At 51.9% G+C, this 13,214-nt stretch overlaps 1 protein-coding gene across 1 annotated transcript in view; it reads left to right on the plus strand.

The window, feature by feature from the left end:
* Positions 1-11,634, plus strand: part of LOC119114580 (potassium channel subfamily K member 5-like) — a 23,583-nt gene extending 11,949 nt beyond the window's left edge. The window contains exons 2-5 of the mRNA XM_037238670.1: positions 145-252; positions 1,180-1,344; positions 11,296-11,471; positions 11,620-11,634. Coding sequence (XP_037094565.1) covers positions 145-252; positions 1,180-1,344; positions 11,296-11,471; positions 11,620-11,634 — 464 coding nt within the window. The remainder of the gene's footprint in view (positions 1-144; positions 253-1,179; positions 1,345-11,295; positions 11,472-11,619) is intronic.
* Positions 11,635-13,214: the final 1,580 nt, after the last annotated feature.

Genomic DNA, 13,214 nt, shown 5'->3' on the forward strand with positions numbered 1-13,214 from the left:
TTTTACATTCGGAAGCCGGCAACCCTGCCCAAGTTGTCAAGTCGACAGGTAATTCCTAACTTGCTCGAGTGTCCAACTCGGTTGAGTCACAGTCGTCTGGGGCGAGTTTCAGCATAGTGATGCGTCGCTTTGCCTTGTTTTCAGAGTACCGGCGAATCCAGGACAACAGTACAGAGGAGTCGGGGCCCAGCTGGTCCACGCTGAAGACCTCCGCACTCTCCAGCTGCGAGGAGGAGGGCGCCCACCGAGTCGGTAAGAGGGTAAGCTTACTGGCGGAGCTCTATCGCCGCGGACGACGCGCAATCGCCCGCTCCGGCCAATGATTGTCAGACGCTCGGTTTTAGCGTCGATGTAAACGGTCTGCATTTCACGGAGTGAAGTCGGCTTGCATTTCAATCGGCTACACAAGACACTTTTCGTGGTGCCATCAGCCGCAAAGTCGGTGAGCACCGAGACCTGTCGACGCCGTGCGCCGCTGGTAGCCCGTTGGCATTCCAGCGTGTTCGGGTTTCACGGAGCAATTCACTTACACTGGGCGTGTGCGGCATGATCGAAGGTCAGCCGCGCCGCCCTGTGCGGAGTACCGGCCCGCCTGGCTGACCTTCGGAGTCCCATCCCCTGTGCGGAGTACCGGCCCGCCTGGCTGACCTTCGGACCCTGTGCGGTGTTCAGAGTGTCGGGAGAGGACTTCCAGCTGCTCTTCGGAGGGCCTCGGCCACGCTCATTTATTTAAGAGGCGAAGGAATGGGTGCTTCGCTTAAATGAATGGACTTGTGAGTGACTGCGCAGCGGACATGGATGAGCTGGTTGGAAGAGAGAGAAGGCGAGGGGTCTTTTAGAGAGTGCGGTGAATGTGCGTGACGGATCGGGAGAGTGGGTGAATGACTGGTTCACGCCGGATGATTGAGGGAGTGAGCGAGTGAACGAATTACTGGTTGTCGCAGATGAGTGAGTGAGCAAATGACAGGTTGGTGCGGTTGACTGAAAGAGTGAGTGGGCGGATGAGCGAGCGTTGACCAAAATGCAGGTAATGAATGTGTGAATGAATGAATGTATGATCAAGCAGTAGCGATTTCGTAGACTAATTGCCAAAATTACTGAATGACTGTTTGCATGGGAGCTCATTCTCCACACCTCGTCAGAGCCGACGTCCGTCCCACCTCCCGTCTTCCGTTACAGAGGTCCTGCTCGAGTCGTATGGCCTGACAGGCGAGCTGGACACGTTGGACGAGGCTGTCCAGCTGTGCGGCGACGGCGCCTACCAGCTGGCCCAGGAGCAGCGCGACGTCCCCTGGAGCTTCATCGACTCCGTCTTCTTCTGCATGACGGTCGTCACAACCATCGGTGAGCTCCCTGAGGCATGCTCAATGAAGGACGAACGTAGATGTCAGCGGTCGAATGATGTTGATGTTAATGAACGAATGTTGATATTGATGTCCTCAATTGTTTGTAGCTTTGTGATTGTGTTCAAGGCAAGACACGCCTACATCCTCACCAGCATTGACCCGTGCGCTAAGTGTGCTTCTTTGCCATTTCAGATATCAATTTCTCAACACACAGATAAGGGCACTGGTACAAGGAGCGGCACACCTAGTATATTTGGTCTGAGGCTCCCCCTCTCCCTCCTCATAGCGTCGGTACACGTCATTCCGCATTCCTTGGGCAGCCGACGTCATTGACGACGGCAAGAACGACAGCCCGAACAGAACACGGGATGTTCAGATTCAAGGACAGTTTGGCTAATTTTACGCCCGTCACAGGCGGCAGGTCGGCTATTTAGGCTTCATAGGCTGCTGATGTACATAATCAGGCATGCAATGGCACAAGCAAAGTAGCTGCCGGGCCTAGACTATGAAAGTAAATTATTGATTGGCTATGCACATAAATAAAAACTATGCAATGAGATAAACAAAAGTGCAAGTCAAAATATAGAAAGAAGTCACGGATTAACTAAAAATGAGCCGTCACCTACTGCAACATGACCATGCAGGTCGAGGAAAAGTTATAGCTAGGGCCAGGTCAGGCTCACATTGTCTCGATGCAATGCATGCAGGTCATACTCTCAGGCTGCAATTTACTGTTTCAAACGCAATTTCGGCCAGCCACACACACACAAACACATCAATACAAACCCACGTGCAAATGAGAAGTACACGTTATCAACTTTGCACTCGGTGCTTTCGGGCATACCAAACGTTTCGCTGGACCCACGTCCGGCTTTTGTGGGCGGCTGCCTCAGCCGTGCATGGCCTGGCTGCGGCCACCTGAAACTGATGGACTTGAGAGGCGGCACGACGGTCCAGCGTGCGGGCGCAACCCGGTGTTGTGGGATCCGGCGTGTGGTCGCCAATCAGCCCCGCGGTGCGACCGGCACGTACCGGCGGCGGGGCGTGCTCAGAGCGTGCTGCGGGCGTGCTCGCCTCCCGTGCCGAGCGCCGGCCTTGTCACGGCACGTCCGGCACTGCCGCACGGCACCGTGACCCCGGCACCGTGACCCGGAGGACTGCTGCCGCCCGGGGCAGAGGACGGCGGTGCGGGCGAGACGCCGCCGCTCGCCAGGGGCAGCGCCGGAGTCCCTGTGCCATGTCCAGGCGGCGGAACGATGACAAATGCTTTAACGTGTGGTATGCACTGGGATTCAGGTTATGAAAAGAGACCGTAAAGTTGTTTTTTTCTGGAAGTTTTTATGACACCAGTCGCCAGGCCAGCCTTTTTCTGAGGCTTACGTAGGTTAAGGTATTTTTCCAGTAAGTTGCTTGTCAAAATGTAGGACGGGTAAAGACGTCCTTTGCACACTGCAGCATATTTAATAAAAGAAATGACCAATGCCCCGACATTGGCTCAATATTTCATAGTGGATGTCAGTTCGCCGCACAGCCTCTTTACAGATATGTCGAAATGGGTGCCGATAGCGCGGTGGGTAATCTACGAGTCTGGGAAACCAACGATACGAGGTTCGATATCTCGCGGCGCGCGCCCTTCCCGCCAGGGTAGGAGGCAGGCGACGCCATATCGCCCCGGTCACTGAGTTCGCTGCAAAGCTCCAATGACAGCTATACCAAATTCACCGGGCCACCATTCGAGCGTGACTGTTGTCAAAGGTCCTGGGATTACGAGCTCGTGAGCGCCACCCCGCCGGGATGCTTATCGCCCCACTAAGAATGAACAACTGGTCACATTGGGAAGGGATCTCAGTCTGACCCCGACGTCCGGCAGTCCAAACAGCAGAGTTCAGGAGCAGTTAGACGTAGTCTTCGTCGTGGGACGAGCGAAGGGAGAACAGATGCCATCATCACGTGGATGATACGTAATGACGCAGTCGAGAGACGTGAGAGAACGTGAGTTGTCGCCTTGAAGAACTTATTCTATACCTCGTCAACGTAAGTATTTCTTGAGTTGTTGAGTGCGTTTGCAAGGAACATTGTGCATATAGATAAGACTGTAGTAATAGCCTTATTCCTCGTATAAAAACGGGGATGGTGGATATATATATATATATATATATATATATATATTATATATATGCGTTGATATTACGGCTACACACCTTTATTGAAACTAAATGCATGTACTGATTTTCCCGTTTCGATAAAGACATAGAGGCGAAATATCAACGTATCTATCTCGCCATTCTTCTGTTTTTTTGTGAGGAATGAGATTATTCCAAAGACCTCGTCTTTAAAGTGCTCCTCTACCATCACCTGGAAGTAGCGCATGCGGGGACACGAGACAACCGACGGCAGCAGACGGGCGCTGCCAACTGCTCTGGTGGCCACTGTGCCCCGTTGCATTTCACAATGCCAGAATACAACCGTGCTCTCACAAAACGAGTGTGTGCAACCACCGAAATTAAGTAACGACATGAGGCCAACAAAACTTACTTAATCACAAATGAAAACCATCTAAATGGAGTGTCAATACGTGCAGTAAAATTTCAGTAAGTGATATCAGCAGGCAAAGGCACACTTATGCTTGGCACCCGCGCCCACCTTCACCAGCTATTGCTTAAAACATGGCAGGCTCTTAGCCTGACAAAACCGATAATCGACGAAATAACGGAAGTTGGAACTGTTTACTCGCTCGTTGGTCGTGATCATAGTGTTGTGAAACACGCAAATATCGTGCAAGGAGATCGGTCATGACAAGTTGCACCACACGCCTTTTCAGTTTCCAAGCCCGATATTTCTTGCCTTGGACCTCACCGTGACACATTCGACTCTGGGTTTGGAGACGAGGACGTTGACCGCCACCACCGTCGCACCGACGGGGTCGACGTGTGCCGAAATTGCTCTGTGACTTGTAGGTGGTACATCTGCCGACATGATTTCGCGTCGTAATCATCTCTAGGTACTGAAATCTGACATCGATCCCTAAAACGGTCTTAAAGTGGCGGATCCATGATTTTCGCACACTAACGCCTGGCAGTTTGTCAACATCGACCCAGATCTTTGGCAGTCCGATCGTCCGCTGTGCATTTTTCAGAATGCGGTGGCTTGATGTGTTTACGCCGCCCGTTCGTCGACATCTGGACCTGGCTTCGATCAAACTGTAAATTTTCCGTTTTCCATGCCAATCGAATGGGGAAGATGGAATTATAGTGATAAGGCAACGTTGCAAGGGAACGCCGCCTGGCCAGTCAGTACGAATGCAAATTCCTGGAAAATATTGCGAGACTGCTTTTGAATCAGTGTATTTCTCGTTACTGACATTGCACCGCGCATCGGGATGCATGATGCAGATGCGTAGGTTACGAACGGTCCCCGCGCAAGCGAGCGGACGCAAAGGTTACAGATACAAACCCATCGAAGGTGTGCCTACCCAGAGCTAGCCAGCGGCCGCCGAGGCTGTACCACTTCCGTTCGGTTCCGCCCGACCCGTGGCCTCGCTCATAGTAACAGCCCATTCAGGATGTTAGTTCCAGCTACCAATGGTTCTTTCCCTTTAAGCAGGGCGCCAAATTGTAACACATACTCCATAAACATTGCTGTGAAAGATCAGTCGGACATGAACCTTGGACATCGCCAAAATCCTTCAAGATGTGCTATGGATGGCCAGATTTCGTCGGCTGGGGATCGATTACACTGCTGTCATGTGCGCCAGACTAGATGCAGTCGTCTAACGGCGGAAGCAGACAAGCCTATCCGTCTTATGATGAACACTGGCATCCAGACAAACCCTGGAGCCCAGAATATTGCAATCTACGAGGCCGAGATAAGCCAATGCACCAATTCTAAAGCAGAGGCGGATGCAGAAAAGACATCGGGGAGGGGAACACTTCGTCTTTTTTCGGAACGGTCTACATCGGTTACGTGCGTGAAATAACTTCTTATGCGATTGCAGGTCTAGAAATTCGAGGATGCGAAGGAGCCATTTACGGCCACTTCTGTCTCTACTACTCTGATATCGGTTCCCGTCCTATCGTTGCTCGTGCAAGTATTTGATCTTTACGTGCAGCGCCCAGGGTTATCCATCTTGTGGGTAATTGGTTGACACTGTTGCTTGGATGATTTTATATCCTCCAATGGTCAACGGGACAAGTGGAAAATCTATAATTACGGGACCAAAGCGGCCTTGGTAATGGCTTTTCGGTGTTCGCTCCACCATGCTAATAAATAGATAAACCAACTCTCGCCATCCCAGGCTTGACCCGGCGAATGGCTGCCATTCCGTATCTGTCTGCGACCGCGCCTGTTCTCTGTACGCGTGACGTAATTAGCGCTCGGGAGGAGCGGCCACAGCACGCCATGGCCGCGGCACTCGGCCAATGCCACGCGCCTACAGACCAGCGCGCTGCCTGCCCATTGCAGCCGCCTCTCTCGGGATGCGGGAGGACGTGCGGGGGGCCTGGCCGCCGGGTCAGTGCGGTCGTGATCCTGTGCTGCTGAGGGTCTGCCCTCGAGACACTGCGAGGCCTGTTGCACACATTAGGACATAAATGGTCCGTACAGTGTCAAACACGTGATGAGAGGGGGCTATTTCACCGGAGAAGATGAGCGCCACAGAGCTTCAATACAACGCATCACAATTTTCCACACATGCAGAGACTCACACAAACCCAACGACCGTCGCCAGTAACCTTAACGCTAAGGCTAAGGTCAAGGCGCAGGGGTGAGGTTGTGCGCGCATCTCGGGTTACGTCACGCGGGGTGTTCACCTTGCGTGGGATGCGCCGTTGCATGTCATCCCTCACTTTGCGCGTCATATACGTCCCTCCAACTGTGAGAGGCCCGCACAACTTACGGCCAGCCTCACGGAATACTTGTCTCGGCTCACCTGGGACGGCTCCGGCACAGCGATCTCGGCGACTCAGCTGAGTGTAATACCAGCTTTTGTGCAAGCGGGGTAATCTCCATTCCTTGAAAACGCTTTGATAGCTAGCGCCAGCTGACGGTTGGGCGGTTACTAAGAATAAGACACACAAGTTGTTGCTATTGGCACTCAAAACAGGCTTGATGACTGTAGTGCCGAATTTCATTCAGTGCTACTAAACATCTGTTATCAATACTCAAATTAGTTCTCATTTAATCTGTCGGATGCCATTTAAAAAACGTTTGTCGATTCCGCGGTTCTTTATGTGGGCCTACGAACTGATGCAACGTCTGACAGCTGGGGCATCAACGTTTTACAACATCCACGTATTACTGAGCTTAGCTTTATGCAGCTCACGGGCAGAATGGATCCCGCAGACGGAGTGATGACGACAGCGCAATCTCACAGACTGTGCGTTCAAACTCACCAATCTGTGACGACATCACCCGAAGAGCTCGGTGGAGCCGCGTGTCATCCGCGGTGGCTCTTCTCTGCCGACCACAGGGATCTGTATCTGCAGGCACCATCGCCCCGCAGCGAGATGCAGCATTGCGCTCCGTACTCACGCTCAGCACTAACGCCAGATAATATCCCACCCCACCGGGCACACTTAGCTAAGCTGTGGTCAAATGACAGGATACGATCGTATCCTGTCACGACTGAGGCGTTTGCCTAGAAAAAAATCCGTTCCGCCTAGGTCCGCTTAGAGCAGAAAAATCGAGAGCGTACAGTCACGTGTCTGCCGTTGCATGCCGAGAATGGCCTCACAGAACATACACGCGTCCACACCCTGCGCCAGATCATGGGCTCCGCCTCGGCCTGCCTCACCGACGCTGAGCTCGAGTGAGCGAACCTCGTCCAGGCAGGGAGTCCATCTCCCACGGCGTCATGAACTTCCGCTGATGCTCACCGAAGCGAGCACGAGCATCACCCAGCAAGTGGTCCAACGCTGGAAAACAGCTCCACTCGGAAGCAGCCTCCGACCGCGTCAGCCTCAAAAGTGAAGGACGTGGCTGCGCCGCGGGGTGTGCTTCGCCAATCTGCGACACGCGAACGGCTTATTTTCACACCTGCTACTGCTTTCATACATACCTCTGCCTCTGAGAAGATGTTGGAGAATTTTGCATCGCTGGATCCGAGCCTCTCCAGCTCTTCCACGACTTCGTTGATAAGGTGCATGGTTGTGACCAGGTCAGCACCATTCCCTTGCAGAGCTCTGCACAGCGGCAGTAGCCGGCCGGACAGCTTCAGCAGAACATGTAGGCTGAACATCAGTTTCGGATGTCCGCAGTCCTGTCCGATGTAAAGCAGCTCCAGAGCTTACCCATCCATCTTGCCACTCAGTCACCTCCTGTAGGGCTGCGGTAATGGCGGGCAACTGTTCCACGAACCTCTCTATTGCAGTATGCCTCTCCACGAACCTCGTGGGGCAACATCTCCAGCTGCTTGAGCTGACATAGAGCCCGACTTCAGTCTGCGCGCGACGCAAAGCCTCGCACCGTTTCGCTTCACCAGTCACAAACGTCACCGTGACTTCAAGAACGCCGAGAGCGTTTCTGATACCCGTCCTTGGTCATCTTAGATGTCGCCAAGCTGACAACACCGTGGGAGGCGTAGTAAAGGTAATTCGCTTCTAAGGCGATACTCTTTATTTCTGGTACGACCTCCCATGCCCTCTCTAGACATAAAAAGCTGGTCCTTTGTAAGACTGAGCAGCAAGCGACTCCGACGCAGGTTTAATTCTGATGCTCTCTTCAGTACAATTTATCCGAAGTTAGCCCCGCTCGTTCTCTTCTCACCATCGACATCCGTTTCATCACCGAGAACATCCAAGAGGGCCACAGGGTCCTCCCAGAAAACCACGCCATGCCCCTGTCTCAGCTACGTAGCGAACACTGAAAGCGCCACCATCTCCCTGCTGGTGTGATCTGTGGTCTCGTCTGCACTGATGCCCCAACTGGGAGACTTGTGGCAGCGCAGCACAGCGAGTTCCTTGAAAATGTTGCTGTATTCTTGCAAAACCTCATTTTGCGTCGCCTTTGACGCACACGTCGCGTTTCCCGGAGTCATTTTGAGGTGCTGTGCTAAATCTTTGTCCCCGGCATGAGTTTTGAACCACACGACCATGCAAAAACTGCCATCATTTTTCTCTGGGAAAGCTCCTGACGGATCAATCCTACCAACATCTCGGTGGCCCCGAAGGGCAAAGTTTTGCAGGGCAGCAAGCTCAACGGTGTCTACGACCGAAGACAGCGCAGGCCCGGTCCACGGCGCCTCGCTTCTCATGGCAGCATCGGCCTGTATGAAGACCTGTTCTACGTTCCTGCCCTTGACAGAAACTCCCCGGCGCGAACGCCGCTGTCCTTTTGGTAGCCACGCTCATTGTGCAGGCTCAGATCGCATCTAGCGTCCGTCTGGCTCTTGAAACACTTCAGAGAGTGATGGACTAACTTGCCCATCACTTGGCCGCTGTTGCCACGTCCTTCGCCCTCCCCACTTAACCAAGCAGCTGACAGATGGAGTGCCAGAACCCGGTCTTTTCTGTGTGCCGTGAAATAGCAGGCCACTTGCATTGCTCGATAAGTTCCTTGTTGCATTTCCTTGGGCAAAGAACTTTGTCAACCACGTGCCGACATGCCGGGAAACCCTGGCAAAGGGCAGGAGCCCATCTGCTTTGCAATCCATCACGACGATCGACGCCAAATCCGACCACTTCGATGCCAACCTGCTAATATCCTTTTGGTCAGCTTCCTCGGAGCATCCTGGAGGTCATATCTGTAGATCGATGATTGACCGGCAATGTTAGTAGCACCATTCTTCGTCTCAGGGGCTTCAAGGTTCTTGACTTGCCCGGCCTTAGATAACGTGCGGGATCGCAGTTGGTGACTTACTCCCAGCTGCAGGTGACAACGCACCAAAAAGTTGAACAAAAACCTGCGTACTTTTCCCCGCCTGCCCTGAACAGAAGTGCCTGGCGACTCTTTCCTTTTTTCCACCGTTGCTTGGATGTTATGAAAAGGTCACAAAGAAGATCAGGAGTAACGTGCGGTCCGAGAGGAGACAGCAAAGTCACAAGACGATCTATCTGTATTTATTGATAGGCAAGGCAGGGTACGATGGGAGGAAGGGGAGGGCTTGACCGGATGTTAACACAGAACAGCCAAACCTCGCTGTTTATTCAATATTGTATTTGTGAATCATTTTATCTATGCCCGACACCGTACTAAACAAAGTCTTATTTCACAATGACATCCCATTAAGTCCTCCCTCCCAAATTAGGTACAATGTGAACTGTTACTTTTGGGCCCACAGCGCGCAATGCGGCGGCTGAAAAGGCCCCCCGGGCTTCATGCTGGCTTGATTGGATGGGTTTCGGGGTTTTGTCAGCTGTTTGCGTGGGCAGTGTGTTGTATGTTTTGTGGACTACTTTTCTCACGCCCAATGTACAAGTAAATCGCACACTCTGTGCAAATCACTAGACTACACTTAAGTGTGGCTGACCATTGGGAACGTGGCTCATGAGCACAGCTTCAAGCTCATCACTTAAGCGTAAAAAAAACAAGGTTGAGGTACCTGAAACTGTGATTTTGGCTCCATATGGCCAGTGGGTTCAAAACTTTGATCGACTTTCGCAAGATTTCTTAAAAATTATCTTACAGGGCAGCTGTGAGCTTTGATATTTGCATTACAGGAAGTCAGACCTTTCAGAGGTGGCAGTTGCACTCCCCAATCCCACACAATGCATTTCCAGCAAACCCTCCCCTCACCCTAGTCTGTCCACACACAGGAAGTTAATTCGGGATCAGTTCGATTCGCGTCAAGTGGGTCAAAATGTCCCACACTTTATCAAACACAGCTAACTCATGACATCCAAACATGAAATGTGCCGTTTCCACCATCTCGGTTTGAAGTGCCGCAACAGTCTATTTTGTGTTCGTTCCGCCTTCCTAAGTATGACTTCACCGCATATGGACGGAAATCAGAAACGGGTAGCTTACTGTGGATGGACTTTAAGCAACTAATCTGCCTCTATTCCGTTTCCCTCCTGTTTCATACGATCAACATTTCAAGAATGATAGTTTAACAATCAGATCAGCTTGCAGCATCTTAAGATAGTTTCATACTGTCGATAGAGAGCAGATCTATGACCTTCCATTTCGACTCCCCGCCCCTTTTATGGCATGCGTTGCGCGCCACGCTCCCGTACCAGACGGGTCCGCGACTACTGGACCTAATACCAATGAGGCTGACTTAAATGTTCCGGTGAAATTACCTTCACATTGTTCCCCTTCTTAATCTTTACCGTGCTTCTCTTTACCCCCCCCCCCCCCCCATCAGCCAACGTATGCCATGGGTTGGGCCGACCAGTTTTGTAGTCCTCGGTGATGTGCAATAAGTTGAAGTGACCAGGAAATAGTGCAAAAAGTTGTTTAAATTGCCGCCGTGACCCAAACAGATCTAACAACCTTGCTAGTTAAAACATTATACAGAAATAGAAAAAAAACAGGTGATTAGGAAAAAAGACACCCGGCGCAAATAGCACACAATGAGGCGCTTCACCACATGAACAGTGAAAAACAGTTGGGGAAAAATATTCCCCAACCTAAAATAACGCAGAAAGGCGTCGACCAGAGCAGCAAATAGCAGACTGAAACCGCTTATTAAAAACTGGAACATTGCCTTTGTGCACCAGTGTGTCGACCAGTGCGCGACATAAGCCAAGGTTGAGGAAAACGTGACCAGCGCGATTGGTTTGTAAAGATGCTGGCCAAAACAGCGAGGTAACATGGACATTAAGCTAAAGCTCTGGGAGGGGCAAACATAGTTTTTCCCGGGCGACTTTAGCTTGGAAAGGGCAGCTGCCCATTTTGCTCGCGCCCCCGCCTTGGGTCCTCCTAAGGTTCTAGTTGTTGGTATATAATATTTCAATAGTTGGTACTAAATATTTCACAAAGTGCATTTAACTGACGCGTGGTCCATCGCCAGGGTATGGCCACATTTCGCCGTCGTCGCCGGGCGGCCAGATCTTCTGCATCGTGTACTCGCTGCTCGGTATCCCGACGAGCGGCCTGCTGCTGGCCGGCCTCTCCGACTTCTTCTTCGCCGGCAACCTGCTCAACTTCTACGACTTCCAAATGGCAGCGGCGATACGGCGACTCGAGGTACTGCCGCCCCCGGCCGGGCGCGCCGCGAAGCATGTCAACGATCCTGACCCACTCCGCCCGGCGATTTGCGAGCGGCGTCGCTGCCCGACGATCGCTCGTCGGTTTCGACGATGCCGGCCACAGCCGTCCCGGCCACATGCTCCAGCGACGCCGGGCCTAGCGGCGGCGGCCGGGAAGCCTGATGTATGGCGTTGCTGGCGACGGCTGCAGGTTTTTGCTCAGTTCGTCCTTGCTGAAACTGGGTCATTGGGCGGATACTAGAGTTGTTCCGGCCAGTGCCGGAAATTGCAGGACATTGAGGCATCGGTCTCGGGACTCCGTGATTTGTAGAGCCCGTCAAGCTTGTCTGACGATTTGTCTCCATCGGGTAGTTTCTGAACACCCACGAAGAGCATCTCTGAGCTTTGCATATTGGAACTGTCGTCATGCATGCAGTATCACGCAGTTCCCTTCTCGCCGAAAGGAGGCTGCTCGCGCGCGCTCGGTGCTGTTTCTTTTAAACATGAGGCAGCCAGCAAAGTGCTGGCTGTCTTATGCATAAAAAAGCAAGTTCCTTCTCTAAAAACGCAGGTTTCCTCACTAAGCTACTCTCCACGCGTTGGACACGAGTTTTTTTTTATTTTACTGCTTTGCACTTCAGCGCAACCGCTCAGCACGTTAGACACCCATATGTGGCTTTATCCCGTCGTCCTATGTTTCAGCCCAATCATTCGCTGTGTCCAGGATGGTGTATTACGCTAAATGCTTTGGATCAGCACAACATATTTCGGTAACTGTTGACCTGCATATTCACCGCTGAGTATGGTTTACTACAAGTGTTAATTCACCTTTTAACGATTTCCCTTAGTGTTAGAGTCGTCGGCCTAGATACATGACGCTATAATTTCTCCAAACATTTTGCTATCTTTTGGACACTGTCCGCTGGTGGCATTCTTGTCACCAGCTCCGACAATGCCAGATATGACACTGTTCCATTGGGGCGACTGGACTGTAACTTGCGAGTGTTGCATCACTTCTCTCTGAAGCGCTCAGCCTGATCACGCGTGAGGCCGCACGACGAACCGGTCTTGGTCCAATCCAGCTTCCGAGAAATGCTCCGTCCTCAGCGGCCTGACCATGCACTGAGCCCTGCTTACAACGTGCCATTTTTACTTCATGCCGCCTATGTTAGATTTTTGCTGTTCTCAGCAGGAGTATTACGTTGCGCGATATCTCCAGGTGGTGGGTGTTTGCGTTTCGCTATGCTACCACCGGTCATAAATTTTCCTGCAGCGTGACAGAACCTCTCATGAGGCCTCAACGCACAACGCAATTATTTCTTGGAAGAAATGCCGCGTGAAAAATGGACAAAAGCTCCCTTTACCATAAGTCTAGCTACAAAAGCTCAGCAAGTTGCATGACCTCATTACCCAACTGACGTGCGCGCTTCAGTTTGTGTAGTCAGCAGAGGTCCCTGGATTGACGCCTTCGGAAATCCGCTCTGACACAGAGAAAGTCTGCTGTGACACAGAGCGGACTTCCGAGCGTTCTTGGCTACTGGGTGTTTGGTGCTGAAACTTCCCGCGAAAGACGTTTAAGAGCGTATGTGTTCACTGGGATCATCGGGTCCAGCGATAACTGTCGTCCCCCGCATTTACCTTTACTTTTACCATACGCGTTTTAACACCAGCACGCATGCGAGAACGCTTTCCATAAAAAATGCACTCCGCTCGTCATCTGAACAACGGCGGGTTTTTTGTT

This window comes from Pollicipes pollicipes, unplaced genomic scaffold (assembly GCF_011947565.3).
Source record: "Pollicipes pollicipes isolate AB1234 unplaced genomic scaffold, Ppol_2.1 Scaffold_266;HRSCAF=296_pilon_pilon_pilon, whole genome shotgun sequence".
Classification (NCBI taxonomy): domain Eukaryota; kingdom Metazoa; phylum Arthropoda; class Thecostraca; order Pollicipedomorpha; family Pollicipedidae; genus Pollicipes; species Pollicipes pollicipes.